General features: G+C 47.3%; 1 protein-coding gene across 2 annotated transcripts in view; it reads right to left on the bottom strand.

The window, feature by feature from the left end:
- Positions 1-287: 287 nt before the first annotated feature.
- The window catches only part of LOC120921655, a 62,395-nt gene continuing 40,449 nt past the window's right edge, over positions 288-22,233 (bottom strand). For both annotated transcript variants that reach the window (XM_040334168.1, XM_040334169.1), the window contains 4 exons: positions 19,014-19,166; positions 15,415-15,585; positions 10,083-10,238; positions 288-516 (listed from right to left, as the gene is read on the bottom strand). In XM_040334168.1, coding sequence (XP_040190102.1) covers positions 509-516; positions 10,083-10,238; positions 15,415-15,585; positions 19,014-19,166 — 488 coding nt within the window. In that variant the 3' untranslated portion in view covers positions 288-508. The remainder of the gene's footprint in view (positions 517-10,082; positions 10,239-15,414; positions 15,586-19,013; positions 19,167-22,233) is intronic.

Here is a 22,233-nt window from a genome sequence, read left to right as displayed (position 1 = left end):
AAATATATAGCTACATTCCAAAAAAAATCTAATTTGTGTCAGTTTTCTTTTGCTAATAAAAATAATAATCTGATTTCCATTGCCATTTACCACCAAATGAAACCCCAATTTGTCAGTTAAACATGCATTTAAAGCACGCTTGATTTGTGCTTGTATGTGTTTTGCATGCGTTTTGCCGCGCACATTTGTATACATTTTTGGGCTTGGCTTAAAGGGGCGCGGTGCAGTGCATTCAACACGCATTTGTAGCATGTTCCCGGCATTTGTTGTGCGCAAAAAATGCAGCATGCGCTGAACTGCACTGCAATGACGTGACCTTGATTTTAGGCAGTCTGTGCAGTTGGAGTTCAAAATGCAGCCAACTGCGTTCGGTGTGAGAGCGCCCCCAATGTCCGCTGTAAGCGCCAGACTTTTGGCTCTTTTCATGGAACACAAACTGTGATTGGACGAGGGGCGAATGAATGCAGTCTCCCCTCCTAAGGAACTTTGCTTCTCATTCATGTGGAAATCAGCGTTCTAAGAGACAAAAAAGACAAAAAAGAGAAACATGACATTTATATAAAACTTTAATTACAAGACAATTACCGTATTTATCGGCATATAATCAGGGAAAAATCGTGGCTGCGCATTATACGCCGATCCTGTCTTTGTTGGCGGTCTCAGAGCGCTGCCGACAAAGACCGACAAAGACCGAGCCGAGCTGAGTGTACTGGGCACTCGGCTAGGCTCGGCCAGGCTCGTCTCCGCCCGCAGCCATGCGAGAGGAGCCGAACACACCGGAAATCCGGCTCTGCACAGCTCGACCGAGGCGCCAAACTCAAACAGACAGACGCCGGACAAGGCCGCCGATGGATGCCGGGCAAGACAGCAGACTGACCCCGCCAAGGCTGGACGGACCCCGCGCAAGGCTGCAGACGGACGCCAGACAAGGCCGCCGGTGGATGCCGGGCAAGACAGCAGACGGACCCCGCCAAGGCTGGACGGACCCCGCGCAAGGCTGCAGACGGACGCCAGACAAGGCCGCTGATGGACGCCGGGCAAGACATCCAAAATGTTTTTTCCCTAAACCTTAAACTTCCCTTCTAAACTTGGGGCACGCGTTATACGCCAGCGTGCGGTATACCCCAGATAAATACGGTATACATTAGAATCTGACATGTCACAATGTGACAATATTACCCATTTGGCATCCATGCTATAGCCGAAAGATGGCTGCAGCCAGTGGCGGTGCGTCTATATAGGGCGCAGGAGCGCCGTCCCCTCTCGCTCTTGCACCGCCACTGAAAAACAATACATAGATTCATGCAGTGCATGAATCTATGTATTGTCGCCGCTGCCCACTATTCAGATGGCCGGCCCCCTGGTGAGCTGCTTGGCTGTGGAAGTATCTATCAGAGCCAGTGGGCTGTAATCGGCTTCAAAATAGTTAACCAGGGGACGCAGGGGGTGTGCATTCCCTGGTTAACACTGACAGGCGTCTCCGCCCATCAGGTTCACAGGTTCTGGACTACTTTGAGGGATCGATCCGAGGATGGCTGACAATGGCATGGCACAGTGGCGACAATTGATAGGCACAGTGGCGACAATGGCATGGCACAGTGACTGTGTTTGGCATGGCTCCGGGAGGGAGTACATGTGTCCGCCATAATGCCGCAGTCACGATAGAAATTGCTGATCGCCGCCATTACTAGTAAAAAAAAATATTAATAAAAATGCCATAAATCTATCCCCTATTTTGTAGACGCTATGGCCCGGATTCACAAAGACTTACGCCGACGTATCTAATGATACGCCGCATAAGTCCACGGATGCGCCGTCGTATCTATGCGCTTGATTCTGCAAAGGAGATACGCCTGAATTTCGGCTCCATCTGACCGACGTAAGTCTCCTACGCCGTCGTATCTTGGGCGCATAGGGGCGCTTCCATTGAATAACCTAGATACGCCGATTCACAAACATACTTGCGCCCGTCGCAGTAAGCTACGCCGTTTACGTAAGGCGTACGTCCGGCGTAAAGATAAACCACCAAATAGCAGGTGTAAGTCATGTTAAGGTATGGACGTCGGAACAGCCGTCGGATTTTACGTCGTTTACGTAAGTCGTACGTGAATGGGGCTGGGCGTAGGTTACGTTCACGTCGAAGGCATTGAGCCGTCGAATCTTAGGGAGTATATGCAACGTGATTCTAAGCATGCGCGCGCATGCGCCGTTCGTTCGGCCATTCATTTACATGGGGTCACGCTTCATTGTAATACATTACGCCCACTACCTGCCTACTTTGAATTAGGCGGGCTTACGCCGGCCCATTTACGCTACGCCGACGTAACTTACGGAGCAAGTGCTTTGTGAATACTGTTCTTGCCTCTCTATGTTACGTCGGTGTAGCGCATATGAGCTGCGCTACGCCCGCTCAAATATACGCCGCTCTACCTGAATCCGGCTATATAACTTAACTTTTGCGCAAACCAATCAATATTGCAATTTTTTTTTTAACAAAAATATGTAGAAGAATACGTAGCGGCCTAAACTGAGGAAAAAAAATGTTTTTGTGGGATATTTATTATAGCAAAAAGTAAAACATATTGGGCCAGATTCATGAAGACTTACGACGGGCGTATCAGTAGATACGCCGTCGTAAGTCCGAATCCCCGCCGTCGTATATTTAAGCGTATTCTCAAACTGAGATACGCTTAAATATTGCTAAGATACGACCGGCGTAAGTCTCCTACGCCGTCGTATCTTAGCTGCCTATTTACGCTGGCCGCTAGGGGCGTGTACGTTGATTTACGCCTAGAATATGTAAATTAGCTAGATACGCCTATTCACAAACATACGCCCGGCCGGCGCAGTAAAGATACGCCGTTTACGTAAGGCGTTTTCAGGCGTAAAGATAAACCACCAAAAAGATAGTGCAGCCAATGTTAAGTGTGAACGTCAGGACCGCGTCAAATTTTTCGTAATTCGTCCATGAATGGGGCTGGGTGTAAGTTACATTCATGTCGAAACCAATGAGTCTTTGCGGCATAATTTGGAGCATGCACACTGTCCACGTCCACGGATGGCGCATGCGGCGTTATAAAAAAACGTCATTTACGTGGGGTCACAATGAATTTACATACAACACGCCCACATCTTACACATTTAAATTAGGCGGGCTTACGCCGGCCCAGTTACACTACGCCACCGTAAGTTAGAGCGCAACTTCTTTGTGAATACAGGACCTGCTGCTCTAACTTACGGCGGCGTAGTGTATCTGAGATACGCTACGCCCACCGAAATCTCTCTGAATCCAGCTAATTGTTTTTTTTTTTCAAGATTATCGCTCTATTTTTTTTATAGCGCAAATAATAAAAACCACAGAGGTGATCAAATACCACTAAAAGAAAGCTCTATTTGTGGGGAAAAAAAGGACGTCAATTTTGTTTGGGAGCCACGTCGCACGACCGCGCAATTTTCGGTTAAAGAGACGCAGCGCCGAATCGCAAAAAAGTGGCCCGGTCTTTGGGCAGCGAAATGGTCCGGGGGCTGAAGTGGTTAAGTTGAGGCTGAATCTTGGCGGGTAAATCCTTCCTTGGTTTGCTGAATCTATTCAACTCCATGTAGAATATGTCATGAAAAAGGAAACAAATAGAGTTGAGAAAGGGATGAAGTAAAAGAAGCTCAAATGAGATTTTCGGTGGCTGTGAAATAGGGTGACCACATTTCCAAACTACCATTCAGGGACACCCCCCCTTCTTCCCAAAAATCAGCTTGTGCTGTAACGAATCACAGCACAGTGATTGGACACAAGAGGCGGGATTTATGATTTCTCCAATCACAAGCAGGGGGCGGGGACTGTGCTCCTCCAGGCATTCCCGGCCAGGACAAGTACTGTCAGTGAGTAAAGCGGTGATGTGACGGCCTTTTTTGGGGGCATCAGATTGACCCGCGGGGGGGGGGGGGGGGGTGGCTGTGTCAGTTTCATTCTGGGACACTGTATTGTCCTGGAATGAAGGTGCCCGGGACAGACCTGCAAAATGCGGGACTGTCCCGGGCAATCCGGGACACGTGGTCATCCTACTGTGAAATGAATGTGAAACTGAAACTCCCATCAGTCAGTCTGGGAAGTTTGAGATAAAAGTTTTCACTTTTGTGATATAAATCCTAAATCTCAGCACATAAGAAGAGAGCTAAAAGATGGAGCTCATCACAGAGCGGCAATCCAGGAGATCCAGGACCTCCTCTGGAGACCAAGGAGCCCACGGAACAGACGATCCCTTGTACCCCAGACACAATGATCAGCACATATTCCTGGATGGTCCTCCTACTGAGCCTCAGCTCCATGGTCTCTGCCCAAACCTGCAAATGGCTCCACCGAAACCAAGAAGAATGGACCAGACAGGTTCTGCACAGCTTCAACAAGATGGTTCCTTCAGAGAAGACAGGCCAACTCTGCCAAGAGAACCCAACTCCCCTTCCTGTCATTGACTCGCTTTACAATATTACTCAAGTTGAGTCTGCCGCCATTGCTGTGTGTGAAGTGGCCGACCAAACCATCCGGTTCTACAGAAGAAACCAGGACAGACTGGACTACCACCGGCCTTCCTGGGAGAGGCTTCAAGAACTCGTCCACTACCAGGACCAACATCTGTCCGACTGTATCCCGGAGGGAGCAGAGAACCCGCTCTTCATACAGGGAATCAGCCAGAGGTTCATCACCCTGCAGAGGATCCTGGAGGAGCACGGAGATGCTGGGTTTGCCGGGAGAACCGCCAACACCGAGATCGGGAGGAATCTACGACTCTCAGCCCAGCTTTCAGCTCGCATGAGAAAGCAGAAGTCACATGACTGGAACACTCCTCAATAACTAAATCTCTGACTGGTCAACTTCAAGAAGCCAGATTTACTCTATTACAGTGGAACCTCGGATTGAGAGTAACGGGGTTTACAAGCATTTCGCAATACGAGCGCTGTATTTAAAAAAATTGTGACTGGGTTTGCGAGTGTCGTCTCGCAAAACGAGCAGGATTCAGGCAAAAGCGGAGTGCAGTATCGTTTTTTGGCCTGAGGTGGGGGCGCCGCATCCAAGCAGAGCCGAACGTCGCCGATCACAGCAATCGGCGCCGTTCGGAAATGCACGGATAGGCCCGAGGGCAGCGCGGCTGACTGCGGCAAATCTCGGGTAGGAAGTCTTTCAGAGGTTTGCCGAGGTCAGCTGAAGTATCCTCGGGCCTTTCCGAGATTCTCCGGCGCTCCCCAACCTCTGGCCGCATTCGGTATTGCATCCCATTGCAGTCAATGCGGAAAAAATTATTTTCGTTTCCATTGACTTCTATGGGGAAACTTGCTTTGATATGCGAGTACTTTGGATTACGAGCATTCTCCTGGAACGGATTATCCTCGTAATCCGAGGTTCTGCTGATTTTTTATTCATAAGCTCTATTTAATATATTTAAATTGTAAAATGTATCACTTTTGTTGTTACAACTCAAAAAAATAAAAACTTTTTCTTGTGCACCATTTTACTGTAATCTTTGTGTCCTGCAACTACCTGTCCAGTATTGTCTCCAAATGTCTACTACTACCAGAATATACACCCTGATGAAAGAGGATTTGTGACCCCCCCCCCAAATGTGATAACTAGATCTTTGGACCTCTCATTTGTGAAAAATAAACTTTTACTGAACTTGGTCTACATCTGTGGTGTTCTCTCATTCTTTCATATAGTCTTTCCATTTCAGTTATGTTTTGTTCCTTCAAAAAGATTTAGAGATGCTCATTTCAGATGAGCAAACTGTATGGCCTCAGAGTGGAAAAAATGAATAGAATTCCGGGGTGCATCACTAGAGGGCTCACCAGCAAGAAGAAGGAGGTCCTGATTCCTCTATATAGATTTTTATATCATTAGAGGGGTCACCAGCAGAAGGGAGGAGGTCCTGATTTCTCTATATAGATCTTTATATCACTAGAGGGGTCACCAGCAGGAGGAAGGAGGTCCTGATTCCTCTATATAGATCTTTATATCACTAGAGGGGTCACCAGCAGGAGGAAGGAGGTCCTGATTCCTCTATATAGATCTTTATATCACTAGAGGGGTCACCAGCAGGAGGAAGGAGGTCCTGATTCCTCTATATAGATCTTTATATCACTAGAGGGGTCACCAGCAGGAGGAAGGAGGTCCTGATTCCTCTATATAGATCTTTATATCACTAGAGGGGTCACCAGCAGGAGGAAGGAGGTCCTGATTCCTCTATATAGATCTTTATATCACTAGAGGGGTCACCAGCAGGAGGAAGGAGGTCCTGATTCTTCTATATAGATCTTTATATCAATAGAGGGGTGTTATGGGTTTTGGCGAAGATAATAATAATATATTTTAATATTTTCCGACAAAAATATGGGAAGTCCATTAAGCCTAAAATTTGAGATGAATCACTGAAATGAGAACTCTTCAGGAACTAAGCCATATTTGCCCAGCATCCAGGACACTAACAATTGACTTAGCAATCTATAACTTTTAGGCCCCGTACACACGACCGAGTTTCTCGGCAGAATTCAGCCAGAAACTCGGTCGGAGCTGGATTCTGCCGAGAAACTCGATCGTGTGTACACTTTTCAGCGAGGAAGCCGACGAGGAACTCGTCGTGCCGAAAAGAGAACATGTTCTCTATTTCCTCGTTGTTCAATGAGGAAAGTCGGCCTGCCGAGATCTCGGCGGCTTCCACACTGAACTCGACGAGGAACTCGATGTGTTTGGCACGTCGAGTTCCTCGGACGTGTGTACGTGGCCTTACAAGCTTGGGTGAAAGTCTGAACAATGGTGAATAAACAAGGAGATGCGTACTATCACCGCTGGTTAGTCATCCTGCCATCGGGAAAGTTTTCACAGATAGCAAACTGGGCTATTATCACACTGAAGTAAAATAACTCCCATTGTATCAAAGAATAAGGTTGCCCTAAGGAAAACAGGCAGTATTGTCTCAGCTGTGTCTTAGACAATGGCAAACGAACCCAGTTAATTAAACACCAAGGACAACGATAGGCCTCCATCTATGAGACGGACCTATAATATGATACAAGTCAGAGATATTTTAAAATACACATAGTATTAAAAGAATATATGTTGATATGAAATAAATAATAAGTAATGTTTAGATAATCAATGACATCTTCGGACCATGGGAGATATTCCGTTAATTTATAACTTTGTTAGAAGAAAGAATTATATGAGAAATGTGTTTTATAAATAGAAGTGCTTTAAATAAGCTAATCAACATTATGAAAGATATCACATTGTGATTATAAAAATGTGAATTAACCTGTAACACATATCCATCAAACACATATCAAAATAATTCATGTATCCACATTTTAATAATTATTTTGCATTTGATTGAGAGATGTAACCTATGCATTGATTGAAAAGACTGTTTTGGGAAAAAAACGTTTATAACGGAATATAGGAACATATTATATTGATGCAAAAGGTATACTAGTTGTATTTTATGAAATATGAAGATACCAGAGTCGTATGTAGATGTGTATGGATATACATAGATGTATATAGATTTTATATATATATATATATATATATATATATATATATATATATATATATATATATATATATAGATAGATATCTGTCGATAGTTTACCCAAAAATATAAATGTCCAACGTATGGATGATCTCACAATAAAGGTGAGACACCTAGTGGCTGGAAGTAATATTACTCGAGGTTCTCCAAGCCCAGAGAACAAGTTAATTATTATTAAGCTCTCAGCCAATAGAAACCAGACACGTCTTGACAGGAACGCCCATATGTGCCACAGGCCTATGAGTTAAGTACAGTTGTCAGAGGGGCAGAACTGAGTATGATCTTTATGGTCCTATTGTTTTGATCGATATAAAGTTAGTGAATGAGATCTTAAAAAGAAGAAGGGATCTTGATCTTAAAATGGGACAATGAAAGAGGACCCCAAGGAAGACCCCATCAATAGGAGCGCCCCATGAGAGCAGGAATGAAGCAATGACTGAAATATGATACAGGGAGGACTGACTCCGATGGGGAGGGGGCGCACTTGCACTATGCATGAAGACTGCAACGATTTTAGCTCTGGTCACTTGCCAATAGGAAATAGCCATTTTTGGAAGTGGTAACTATGCCATTTTTATTTTATCTGAAATCTGTTGTTGTTCCCAACAAATGTTGAAATATTGAAGTATTGAATATCGCGTAGTTATGGTTTGTTCTCATAATCAATAACTGGTAATTTTTCCTTAAAAGAATACAATTTTAATTACATTATACAATTATTTTTGCATAGTCCTAATTTTATTGACAAAACAAAAGTCCAATATATTTCACATTGTTAATTACTTACTTACCTGCAGTATAGTAACGACTGGGCATGTGAAATAAACGCTTTTGTTTCATTGTCATTTACATAAAGTTATCATGAGAACTTACCATGACACAAATCAAAGGTATTGCATGCCCATGTTGGGGGTATTTTATTGATTTTCAAGTCGTTAATGTAACGCAACTGGTATTTTAATTTCATGTAAATATTCATAATTTGTCTACCAATAAATTAGCTATTTTGTATGATCATACGTCTCCGTGAATAAGTTTCATATTATAGACTATGTCATATAGATTGTCTTGTATTTAAAAGCATCTTCGTTATAAAAGAATTCAATATAAATTACTGTGCGGGTAAATATGACCTTAAAAAAGCACAACAGGGGTCTTCATCAGGAGGAAGGAGGTCCTGATCCCTCTATATAGATCTTTATATCACTAGAGGGGTCACCAGCAGGAGGAAGGAGGTCCTAATTCCTCTATATAGATCTTTATATCACTAGAGGGGTCACCAGCAGGAGGAAGGAGGTCCTGATTCCTCTCTATAGATCTTTATATCACTAGAGGGGTCACCAGCAGGAGGAAGGAGGTCCTGATCCCTCTATATAGATCGTTATATCACTAGAGGGGTCACCAGCAGGAGGAAGGAGGTCCTGATTCCTCAATATAGATCTTTATATCACTAGAGGGGTCTTCATCAGGAGGAAGGAGGTCCTGATCCCTCTATATAGATCTTTATATCACTAGAGGGGTCTTCATCAGGAGGAAGGAGGTCCTGATTCCTCTATATAGATCTTTATATCACTAGAGGGGTCTTCATCAGGAGGAAGAAGGTCCTGATTCCTCTATATAGATCTTTATATCACTAGAGGGGTCTTCATCAGGAGGAAGGAGGTCCTCATTCCTCTCTATAGATCTTTATATCACTAGAGGGGTCACCAGCAGGAGGAAGGAGATCCTGATTCCTCAATATAGATCTTTATATCACTAGAGGGGTCTTCATCAGGAGGAAGGAGGTCCTGATCCCTCTATATAGATCTTTATATCACTAGAGGGGTCTTCATCAGGAGGAAGGAGGTCCTGATTCCTCTATATAGATCTTTATATCACTAGAGGGGTCTTCATCAGGAGGAAGGAGGTCCTCATTCCTCTCTATAGAATATAGGGTCAAAAATTAACATTGTTAAGACTATTTTCTCTTCTGAACTGAATGGGCAGTAGTAAAATACCAAATTATGGCCACTAGATGGAGCTGACGATCATAGGAAGGACATAAATATATGTGAGTTAGAAGAGATATAATGTAACAATTCTAGAAAACACTAGAGGGAATTAGCAATTACATTTTATCAATGTTTACATATATTTGCACATTCCCTCTAGAGTTCTCTAGAATTGTTACACTGTATGTATTTCCTATGCTCCTCCAGAGCTCCATCTAGTGGCCATAAACGCTGTATTTTTATAAACAGAACCTGTACTGTTGTCACCATCAGGAAACCCGCCCTGAGAAATGCCAGGCAGCCATCATCGCTGGAGTGCATGGAGACAGGAAGTGACTACTGAGAAGCTGCAGGAGATCAGCACCGCTGGGATGCCACTCCCCCCCCCCCCCCAAAAAAAAAAAAATTGTAGGATTGTATTGATAATGAGAATAATTTATGATATACAGAGAACAGAGCAAACTAAATGGCATCGGGTTCACATCTACTGTAAGTTCTGGATCTCTGCAGGACTCACCTTCTATTACATGAAAAGGTTCCGGAGCTTCTCTACTTTTCTTAGAGATGAAGTCACCATCTGAGGACGTTTTATGAAACTTTATATAACCATCAGACTGGTCATTGCCAATATATTTCGGGTCATCTTTCGGGTCTCTCTGAGTCTTCTGGAATCCTACAGAGGGAAGTCATGGAAGGTGGGAGGCGGGTGAGCCAGAGATTTCTTTTTTTTTAAGAACGTTTTTTTTTAAACAAAGCACTTTAAATCTATTTGTAAATCTAGGATGGAAGGACAGAGGTATGTCTACATCTGTCTGCCCCCATTACATACACCCACTGCATACTGCTCACTACCCCCATTACATACCCCTCACTGCCCCCACTACATACCACTCACTGCCCCCACTATATAACCCTCACTGCACCAACTACACACTGCTCACTGCCCCACTATATACCCCTCACTGCCCCCACTACATACCGTTCACTGCCCCCATTACATACCCCTCACTGCCCCCACTACATACTGCTCACTGCCCCCACTACATACTGCTCACTGCCCCCACTACATACTGCTCACTGCCCCCACTACATACCGCTCACTTCCCCCACTACATACCTCTCACTGCCCCCACTAAATACTGCTCACTGCCCCCACTACATACCGCTCACTGCCCCCACTACATACCGCTCACTGCCCCCACTACATACCACTCTCTGCCCCACTACATACCGCTCACTGCCCCCACTACATACCGCTCACTGCCCCACTACATACCACTGACTGCCCCCACTACATACCGCTCACTTCCCATTATTACATACCTCTCACTGCCCCCATTACATACCCCTCACTGTCCCCACTATATACCGCTCACTGCCCCACTACATACCTCTCACTGCCCCCATTACATACCCCTCACTGTCCCCACTATATACCGCTCACTGCCCCCACTACATACCGCTCACTGCCCCCACTACATACCGCTCACTGCCCCCACTACATACCGCTCACTACCCCCATTACATACCCCTCACTACCCCCACTACATACCCCTCACTGTCCCCACTATATACCGCTCACTGCCCCCATTACATACCCCTCACTGTCCCCACTATATACCGCTCACTGCCCCACTACATACCACTCACTGCCCCATTACAAACCCCTTACCGCCCCACTACATACCACTGACTGCCCCCACTACATACCGCTCACTTCCCATTATTACATACCTCTCACTGCCCCCGTTACATTCTCCTCACTGTCCCCACTACATACCGCTCACTGCCCCCATTACTTACCCCTTACTGCCCCCATTAGTTACCCCTTACTGCCCCCATTACATAAACCTCACTGCCCCATTACATACCCCTCACGGCCCCCATTACATACCTCTCACGGCTATCATTACATACCCCTCACTGCCCTCACTATATGCCGCTCACTGCCCCCACTATATACTGCACACTGCCCCCCTAAATATTGCTCTGCCATTGCATATTTAGGTACTGATTACTGACTGCCCCACCACTACTTACTGTTCACTGACTGCCCTGCCCATATATAATGCTTGCTGCCCTGCCACTACATACTGCACATTATCCTGCCACGGAATATCCTTATGTTACTGCCCTGCCACTGCCAGTACATACAGCTCCTGGCCTGTTCTGCACTGCCATTAGGTACTGTGCATTGCTACATACTGTTCACTTGTGTGCCGGCCATTGCCTTGTGCTTTTCTCCTCTATTACTGTGCTGTGCTGGTAATTACTGTTCTGTGCTGGGGGTTTATTATTGTGCCATGCTGGGAGTACATTTTTATGCCATTCCAAGGGGTTAATCTCAGCGCCAACACAGAACCCCCCCAAAAAATGTGTCTGGAGCTGCCCCTGCTTGGAATAAAGTTCTCTTTATCAACCATGCATGTGTAGCTCACATGGTGAATATATCTCAGGTAACTATGATTGTGCTATTTCAACATAGAACTCTCATTCCTCATTAAAAAGATTTTCAACGTCCCCACCCCTCAATTGTAACCTCATAGGTAGAGATCAAAGTGCAGGGATTTGGAGAAAACCACTAGGTGATACCCCCTGGAGTCAAGGAAAACACCAGCCTCCCCTACACTGTACACACTCTCCCTGCTCAGGTCTTCACAGGCCGGTGAGTTTTCTGCATCAAAAGGCCCTGCACTCAGTGCTGGGACGAGGCCATTTGGTGCCCAGGGCCAGGGCAAGACTTAGGGTGGTGGGGGCCCCTGGGCTTCAGTGTTGATTGAGGGGCCCCCTGGAGCCGAGAAGCGGGGGGGGGGCGGTGCCGCTGATCAGAGTTGTTGAGCGGGGGGGGGGGAAACGGAGGGGTGAAGAGGGCTTCTTACCTCTTCATCAGCAGTGGCATGGCTCTTCCTGCTTCCTCCTCCCGGGGCCCATGGGCTTGAGCCCAGTCAAGCCCAATGGTAAGTCCGGCCCTGCCCAGGGCGAAGATGGCAAACTGCACCCCCCATTTTTAAGAAAGAATCAATGTCCCCATCCATGTGCCCCTTAGCGTAAAATGTGCCCATTAGTGTTGCTCATAAAATATGCCCATCAGAGCAAATAAGTAGCATGCTGATGGGCACATTTTATGTTATGGGGCAGTCTGGTGGGCCCAACAAATTAGGGCTACCATTGTGCCCCATAACAAAATATGGCCATCAGAGTGCCCCTTAACAAAGTATGCCCATTAGTGTGCAGCTTAGGAAACATGTGCCCCGCTTGAGCTCAGGAGTAGTCAGCACAAGCTGCAGTGGGGCGGAAAGCTGCAGGATATATCTCGCAAGTGAGAGTCAGGACAGGAGCCAAGGGTCAGGAGCCGCAAATAGCAGAGGGATGGGGCGGAGCGCGCACGTGACGTCTCATCCGGCCAGGTGCTCTTGTGACAGGAGACCGGGAGTGAGAACCGCGGTCAGGAAGCGGGGCGCACACACGCAACGTCACTGGTTGCTGGGAAACCCGCAGTCACAGCAAGCCAGTGACTGCTACTACACTGGCGGTCCGGCCAAGAGCGTCACTTCACTGCACCCCCAATAAATTGTACTGCCCAGGGCATCCGCCCCTTTCACCCCCCCCCCCCCCTTGTACCGGCTCTGCCTGCACTGACAATGCAAATCTGCCAGATGCTGACAAGATGAAGATGGAGGAGAAGAAGACCTCTGGTGGAGAGGAAAGGACCTCAAACGTGCATCTGTATATTCATAAAGAGGGGGGGGGGGGGGATTCCGGTGCTCGTGGTGATGTGATGCCTTTAAGACAGTGGGCTAGATTCAAGTACAATTGCGCATTTTTTACGGAGGTGCAGGGCAACGTTTTTGCCCTGCGCCCCCGCAAAATTACTGCGCTGCCCTTGATTCACGGAGCAGTAGCTCCGTAAATTGCGTGGGTGCTCCGGCAAAATGCCCGGCGTAAGCGCGCGCAATTTAAATGATCCCGTAGGGGGCGGGAATCATTTAAATTAGGCTCGTTCCCGCGCCGATCGTAGAGCGCATGCTCCGTCGGGAAACTTTCCCGACGTGCATTGCGGCAAATGACGTCGCAAGGACGTCATTTGCTTCAAAGTGAACGTGAATGGCGTCCAGCGCCATTCACGAATCACTTACGCAAACTACGTAAATTTGAAATTTTGCGACGCGGGAACGACGGGTATACGTAACATTGGCTGCCCCTGCTAATAGCAGGGGCAGCCTTACGCGAAAAACGCCGTACGGAAACAACGTAAACTGCGTACGCAAGGCTCGCGCAACGTTGTGAATCGGCCTTAGTATGCAATTTGCATACTATACGCTGAGCACAACGGGAACGCCACCTAGCGGCCATCGCAAGAATGCAGCCTAAGATATGCGGACATAAGAGCCTTATGCCGCGCATATCTTAGGCTGCAGTCGGCGTAACGAGGTTCCTGAATCAGGAGCATTCGTTACGCCGGGGCAAGTAAGCAATTGCGCCTGTGTAACTATGGTTACACAGGCGCAATTGCTTCTTGAATCCAGCCCAGTGGTAATAGTGGCTCTAATGGCACTTCTAAGTCAGTCTGTGTATCAAAAGGCAGGAAGAGACCCTCAGAGGGTGTCCATAACCTCTGTCAGCAAAACAGTACAAGGAAAGAGGGGAGTGGAGGCGCCAACTGTAATATTCCTAATGTTTCTAGATAATGTAAGTATAATGTATATACGCACAGGTTCACCTGGAGATGTAGTCCATCAAGGATGGGGGTGTCCTTAGGTCTGTAGATGCCGGTCTGCAGGCTCTGGTGATGTTTCCCTGGCTTCTCAGCGGTATCACATACAGAAAGCTCCACGCTGTCCAGTGTGGAATGCGGAAGCGGCAGTGACGTCGCACGGCAGGGTTGACAGTCAGACAAGAGGGTCTGAGAAGCCAGGGAAACATCACCAGAGCCTGCAGACTGGGAACCACAGACCTAAGGACACCCCCACCCTTGATGGACTACATCTCCAGGTGAACCTGTGAGTATATACACCATACTTACATTATCTAGAAACATTAGGAATATTACAGTTGGCGCCTCCACTCCCCTCTTTCCTTGTAGTGCATCTGTATATCACTAACTTGCAACCCACTTTTCTGAGAGGCGGGTCAACCAGAAGTCCCTGAAGCTTGGAAGACATCTAACCCCAGCCCTGGAGAAGCACAAATGTGGGCAAACCTTCACGTGGAAAAAGACTCATCTGAGGAGCTGCGGTGGCTCAACGCGATTGGCACTGCGCTGACAAGCCATTCACCTCTGCAGCTAGGGGTTAGGGTTCCGGTCTCGGCTACATGTGAATTGAGTTTGGTTGAGCCCAGCTCCCGGTGGGTGTGCTATGCGAGGTAAGCCTGCGCTTAGTACGCCCACCCCCCTCCCACAAAAACCACCACACTTACACGCACTCGAAATTGGGTTAACATGCACGCACTTTGACCACGCGGTCTCTAAAAAGAGAGGCGAAGGACTAATGGGGCTGGTTGAGCGGGCTAGATCCTCTCACTCCCTTATAGGGAGTCCCTCTGCCCCATTGGGCTTCAAAGCGGAGCAGGTAGGGCGGGCTGTGTGGGAGGACCCCCTCACACACCCGCCATTGCCACCCGGGGCATGGAGAAAGGTGGCAGATTGCCTCTGGGGGAGGCCTGCCTACTCCCAACTCCTGCAGTCTGGCTCCTCTCTCGAGTACACGCACAAAATACACTTAAAAAAAAAAAAGACTCATCTGTAGGCTTGGCGAACTTAGACTGCTAAGGACGCATGGCGTCTGAGGAAGCGGTGGACTTGGAAGCCTTTACATCAATTTTAAGGGCTGAATCTCCGCTAGACCCACCTTCTAGAAGACAATCAGATTCCGGAGTTTCTTTACTTTGATCAGAGAAGTAGTCACTATCTGAGGACAATTTATGAGTACGTGGCGCCACTAAATCATATTTAGGATGGAGACGGCCAGTATATTCAAGTTCAGCGGCATCTCTCTGGTCTTCCTCCGTCTTCTGGAATCCTGCAGAGGGAAGACATGGAAGGTGTGAGGGTGTGCTAAGATTTTCTTTTTTTAAATAAAGTTTATTCAAATCTATTTGTAAATCTAGGATGGGAGGACGGCCGTGTGTAAGGTTCCAGGTCCAGCTGGTAGGACTTGGGTCACATTCATCTAGAAATGTTCTATGAGGTTGAAGATGTTCCTCTGTTCCTCCAAGTGTCTTCCTCAGCCCTAATCCGTGCCGGGAACATTCCATTAGAAATACTTTGTTATCTCATACGACACATCCCATGTGATATTCAACAAAAAAGAAAAGAAACAAAAAGGGGATATGTAGGTGTGAGAAAACTAAAATAAACACCAAAAATTTGAGTTAAAAAACTGATTACAATTTTATTACACGTAAAGTACACTATCTCCCAAAAGTAAGTGCACCCCTCACATTTCTATGAATCTTTTCTTGTATCTTTGTGACAACACTGAAGAAATGACACATTGGGCCAGATTCTCAAAAGAGTTACGCCGGTGTATCTACTGATACACCGGCATAATTCGAAATTCCCGCCGGCGTATCATTGTTTTGTATTCGCAAAACAAGATAAGCCGGAATTAGGCTAGGATCCGACTGGTGTAAGTCACTTACACCGTCGGATCCTAAATGCAATACAACGCCGACCGCTAGGTGGCGTTTACGTTCAGGTCTCATTTGACTATGCAAATGAGCCTGATACGCCGATTCCCGAACGAATTTGCGCCGCGTCGTCGTTTCCATAAGCGTAAGGTTACCCCTGCTATATGAGGGGTAACCTTACGCCAGTCCGCCGTATGCCATGTTAAGTATGGCGTAGGGTCCGCGTCGTCTTTTTCCGTCGGTTACGTCATTTTACTAAGTCGTTCTTGAATGCAACTTTACGTCAATGACGCCGACGTGAGCGTCATTGACGTAAAGTTGTATTTAAGAACGACTTAGTAAAACGACGTAACCGACGGAAAAAGACGACGACATGGTTTTCCGTCGTGGGCTGGAGCATGCGCACTGGGCTATTTTTCAGCCCGGCGCATGCGCAGTTCAATCGGCGCGGGGGCGCGCTTAATTTGAATACAAGCCGCCCCCTTTGAATTACGCGGCCATACGCCGGGCCATTTACCCTACGCCGCCGCAAATTACGGAGCAAGTGCTTTGCGAATACGGCACTTGCTCAAGTAATTTGCGGCGGCGTGGTGTAAATGGATTACGCTACGCTACGCCCAAATGTATGTGAATCTGGGCCTTTGTATCTACAATGTTGTGTAGTGAGTGTACAGCTTGTATAACAGTGTACATTTCCTGTCCACTCAAAATAACTCAACACACAGCCATTCATGTCTAAACCGCTGGCAACAAAAGTGAGTACACCCCTAAGTGAAAATGTCCAAATTGGGCTCCAATTAACCCTTTACCCTCCCCGGTGTCATGTGATTTGTTAGTGTTACAAGGTCTCGGGTGTGAATGGGGAGCAGGTGTGTTAAATTTGGTGTTGTCGCTCTGATGCCCCGTACACACGACCGAGTTTCTCAGCAGAATTCAGCCAGAAACTCGATCGGAGCCGCATTCTGCCGAGAAACTCGTGTGTACACTTTTGGCTGAGGAAACCGACGAGGAACATGTTCTCTATTTCCTCGTTAGTCAATGGGGAAACTTGGCTCGGCGAGATCCTCTGCGGCTTCACAAGGAACTCGACGAGCAAAACGATGTGTTTTGCCCGTCGAGTTTCTCGGACGTGTGTAGGGGGCCTCATTCTCTCATACTGGTCACTGGAAGTTCAACATGGCACCTCATGGCAAAGAACTCTCCGAGAATCTGAAAAAAATAATTGTTGTTCTACATAAAGATGACCTAGGACAGTGATGGGGAACCTCGGCACCCCAGATGTTTAGGAACTACATTTCCCATGATGCTCAACTACAATTCAGAAGGCATGAGCATCATGGGAAATGTAGTTCCAAAACATCTGGGGTGCCAAGGTTCGCCATCACTGGCCTAGGCTATAAGAAGATCGCCAAGACCCTAAAACTGAGCTGCAGCACGGTGGCCAAGACCATACAGCGGTATAACAGGCTAGCCCCACGCCGCACATGACCCCCATACACCCAATCACAGGGCGCTGGACACTGAACATGGCAGCCAGAGCGTGGGGGGAGACAGGAAATTCGAATTAGGAGGAGGCAGCCAGTAGCGACACTACTGGCACGAAATTCCTCCCCCCTAAATGTTGTTCCCAGGGCCACGACCCCCTCTGCGCCCCCCCACGCTACGCCACTGGGTGCCTGCTCACCACAATCACTTAGAAACACAGAAGTCTGGTTTCTGTGTTTACAAGTGACAGCTCTGCACTCTGTATGTAATGCAATCCTGATATGTAATGCCCCTTTAAGACCCTCCTACTGTTCGTAAAATTTGAATGACCACACCTACTACTATTTGATGTGATTTGGAGGGTGTGTGTGTGTGTGTGTGGGGGGGGGGGGGGGTGTGGGGTCGTGGTTGAGTTCCAGCACCTATCGTTTGAGAAAAAAAAAAGCCCTGGGTAAGGTATATCCACACAAGTCACTAGCAAATGTTAACAACTCCACCAAAACATATTTTTTACAATCAGCTTCAACATTTTATAAAAAAAAAAAAACACACACACAACAATGGCCCATATTCTCACTAAAAATCCGCGGGCTGCGCTTAAGGCACTTACACTCCGCTGTCCCAACCTACGGGAGCAAGTGCTGTATTCCCCAAACACTTGCTCCATAAGTTGGGACGGCGGAGTGTAAATGCCCCGGCGTAGCCTGGCGGATCTCCAAGGGGGCGGCTTGTATTCAAATTAAGCGCGCCCCCGATTCAAATGAACTGAGCATGCGCCGGGCTTCAAAAAGCCCAGTGCGCATGCTCCAGTTCTCGGCGGAAAACGTCAATGACGCCGACGTGTGCGTCATTGACGTAAAGTCGTATTCAAGAACGACTTACGGAAACGACGTACCCGACGAAAAAACACGACGCGGACCCGACGCCATCCGTAACATGGCCTACGTGGGACTTGCGGAAACTTACTCCTCATATAGCAGGACTAAATTTCCGCTTACGCAAACGACGTTAGCGACGGTTACGCGACGCGAACTCGTTCGGGAATCGGCGTAGAAGGATCATTTGCATACGCAAATGAGTCCTTCACGTAAATGCCATCTAGCGGCGGCCGGCGTCATTACATTTAAGATCCGCCAGTGTAAGTGACTTACAGATGGCGGATCTTAAGTGTATCTATGCGAAAATGATTCCAAGAATCAGTCGCATAGATACACGGGCCAAAAAAGGGAGTTACGATGGAGTATCCTGAGATACTCCATCGTAACTTCTATGAGAATATGGGCCAATATCTGTAGGGTGATGGCAAGGTGCGTTGTCGTTCAGGTATACTCACCTTCTATAGGTGTTTTATCCCTATTTTCATCACACATGTAGCCACTTTCTGAAACGTCAGGCAAGTTTATTCTATTACTAGGGGGATAAGCAATATAGGGCTCAACAACAACAAAAACAACATCCCTCTCGTACTTCTTACATTTCCAGTGTCCTGCAGAGGAAAGATATTTAAGATGTGAGAGTTTATTTGTGGTAGGAGGTTTCCGAAATGATGAACCTCGAATCTGTTTCACATGGTGTAACTAATATTATCAGTAGAATGCAGTCGTAGCCAGCTCCGGATTTCCCACAAGGCCACCGAGGCCAGGCCTCGGGGCGGCAGGGCGCCAAGGGGCGGCAGTGGCATGGATTCCCCCCCGACGGCCGTAACATACAGTTGAGGGCGGTAAGTTGCTGTGTGGGAGAATTGAGTGGGGGAATCCGCTCGCTCGTTAAGTGATTGCGGCGATGTCGCCAAAATCACTTGTCAAATGTGTGCTGCTGTCTGTCCTACCCTCCCCCCACATACCTTTCTCTGCTGGCTCTTCCTTCGGGACCCCTCCGTCCTCCCCCCGGCCGCCGAGTCTGTCTCCTGTCCCTGCCGCCGATGTACACAGTGAGAGGGGAGAGCTGTGCTCTTCCCAGCTCAGCTGTGACAGGAGTTCTAGCACAGTGCTAGGACTTCTGTTTTGGGGGTGACAGGGTCAATAAAGAGAACCTGTCACCTCCAATTGCTATCACACAGGGAATTGTTTTCTCCTGTGTGATAGCAATAAAGTTAAGTGAAAAAAAAATGATAAAAAAAAATAATAATAATTAAATTAAAAAAGTAATTAAAAAGTAAAGAATAAGAAAAATAATATTCAAAATAATAAGAAAATTACACAAAAATAAAAAAAAAATAAACGACAAGCTACAAATACAAAAAAAAGTGATAAAAAAGTAAAAAAAAAAAGAATAAATAATTTCTCCGTTGATTGGGGGGGGGGCGTTCGGTTGGCGGGGAGGGGGTGCATTGTGGAACCTGGCCTTGGGGCGGCAGGGAGAGCAAATCCGGCCCTGGTCGTAGCATAAAATCCCTGGCACACCGCAAATGCCGAATATGGCCTTCAATACAAGTAGGAGGTTGTACGTGGCCATGCTCAAGTAATCGCCGTTAAAAAGGAATTGCAAAAATGGATACACCCCTATGAGAAGTCAGCCAAAAAGTTTCCCTGACTCTATAAGAGAGAAGGTGAAGTAAATCTAGAACAGCCAGGAACCCTAGGATTCCTCCAGAGGTTGGGGGCTTCCTTGAGTTCTGGTGAACTGACCTAGTTCCAGGCAGGGCCGTCTTTAATCTTGATTGCACCCTGGGCAAAAAAACATTCTTGGGGCCCCCCCCATGCAATTTTTTCTCTCCACCTGCTCTGAGACATACAATAAATATCAGCTAGACTTAAAATCAGTTTACTGTATCAGATCAGGCAGTGATTGCGATTGGTTGCTAGAGCTTACAGCATATTATTACGGCTCACTGATTAGTTGCTAGAGGTTACAGCACATGATTTCTTCTTGTTGACTGGTTGCTAGAGATTACTGTACAGTAATACGGCTCACTGGTTGGTTGCCAGAGGTTACAGCACATCATCTCTTCACTGGAGGGGCGTGATATACATATGAAGGCCGCCTTTATTTACATATGAATGTAGCCAGCCTCAGCTATTTACATAGGAATGACGCCGCTATTTACATATGAATGCTGCCGGTGACTTGTCGGTATGGTTCCTCTATCGAGATGGTTCCTGTAAGGACTGCGCAGGCGCAATCCTTGCCGATGGAGATCTCCGAACCTCGGTCGGCATCCAGGCTCATTCCTTAACATCCCCGTGAATTGGAGGATGTTAAAAAAAAGAGCCAGGAGGCCGAGCGAGCGGAGCGAGCCATCCGAGCGAAGCGAGGATGTGAGGCCGACTGGCCACTTACCTCAAATTCCACGTCGCCCTGGAGGTTCGGCGATTTCCGTCAGCAAGGATTGTGCCTGCGCAGTCCTTGCAGAAACTATCTCGATAGCCGGAACCATATCGTCAGATCACCGGCCCCAGCTATTTATGGCTGGATATAGGGGGGACATGGCTGCATAGGGGGACATGGCTGGATTTATGGGGGACATGACTGCATATAGGGGGGACATGGCAGCATATGTGGGGGGACATGGCTGCATATGTGGGGGGACATGGCTGCATATGTGGGGGGACATGGCTGCATATATGGGGGACATGGCTGCATATATGGGGGACATGGCTGCATATGGGGGGGACATTGCTGCATATGTGGGGGGGACATGGCTGCATATGTGGGGGGACATGGCTGGAATATGTGGGGGGACATGGCTGCATATGTGGGGGGGACACGGCTGCATATGTGGGGGGACATGGCTGGAATATGTGGGGGGACATTGCTGCATATGTGGGGGGGACATGACTGCATATGTGGGGGGACATGGCTGCATATGGGGGGGGACATGGCTGCATATGTGGGGGGACATGGCTGCATTTGTGGGGGGACATGGCTGCATTTGGGGACACATTTAAAAAAAAGTATCGGTATTCGGTATCGGCGAGTACTTGAAAAAAGTATCGGTACTTGTACTCAATCCTAAGAAAGTGGTATCGGGACAACCCTAATTATAAGTTTAAATTAGCGGAGTGCTCACTAATAAATAAATGTAGATGAAAACAAAATCAATTCATAATAAAATATAAAGTGCCTTAAACCTTTATAAGTGAATTTGTTACATAAATACCTTGATTTCAAGCTCATCATTAACATACCAAAACCACAAAAATTACCCAAATGGCCCCCCGATGAAAAGGGGTGAGGGCTGTTTTAGCAAAAGGGGGCCACACTCAATATTAGGTGGGTAGCCATCAGTAGGGTATTTAAGTTTTGTGCTGCAATAGGCCTGACTAAACTTGTGACCCCCCAATTTAACCACTTAAGGACCCCTTCACACCGATTTACGTCGGCAGAATGGCACGGCTGGGCACATCAACGTATATGTACGTTGCCCTTTAAGCACAGCCGTGGGGTCGCGCGGGTGCGTGCACGCGACCCGGTCCGAGGCTCCGTGACAGCCGCGGGACTCGCCGACCCGATCGCCGCTGGAGTCCCGTGATCGGTCCCCGGAGCTGAAGAACGGGGAGAGGTGTGTGTAAACACAGCTTCCCCGTTCTTCACTGTGGCGCCGTGATCGATTG

Source organism: Rana temporaria, assembly GCF_905171775.1.
Source record: "Rana temporaria chromosome 2 unlocalized genomic scaffold, aRanTem1.1 chr2l, whole genome shotgun sequence".
NCBI lineage: Eukaryota > Metazoa > Chordata > Amphibia > Anura > Ranidae > Rana > Rana temporaria.
This window is presented reverse-complemented; position numbering and strand designations above follow the sequence as displayed.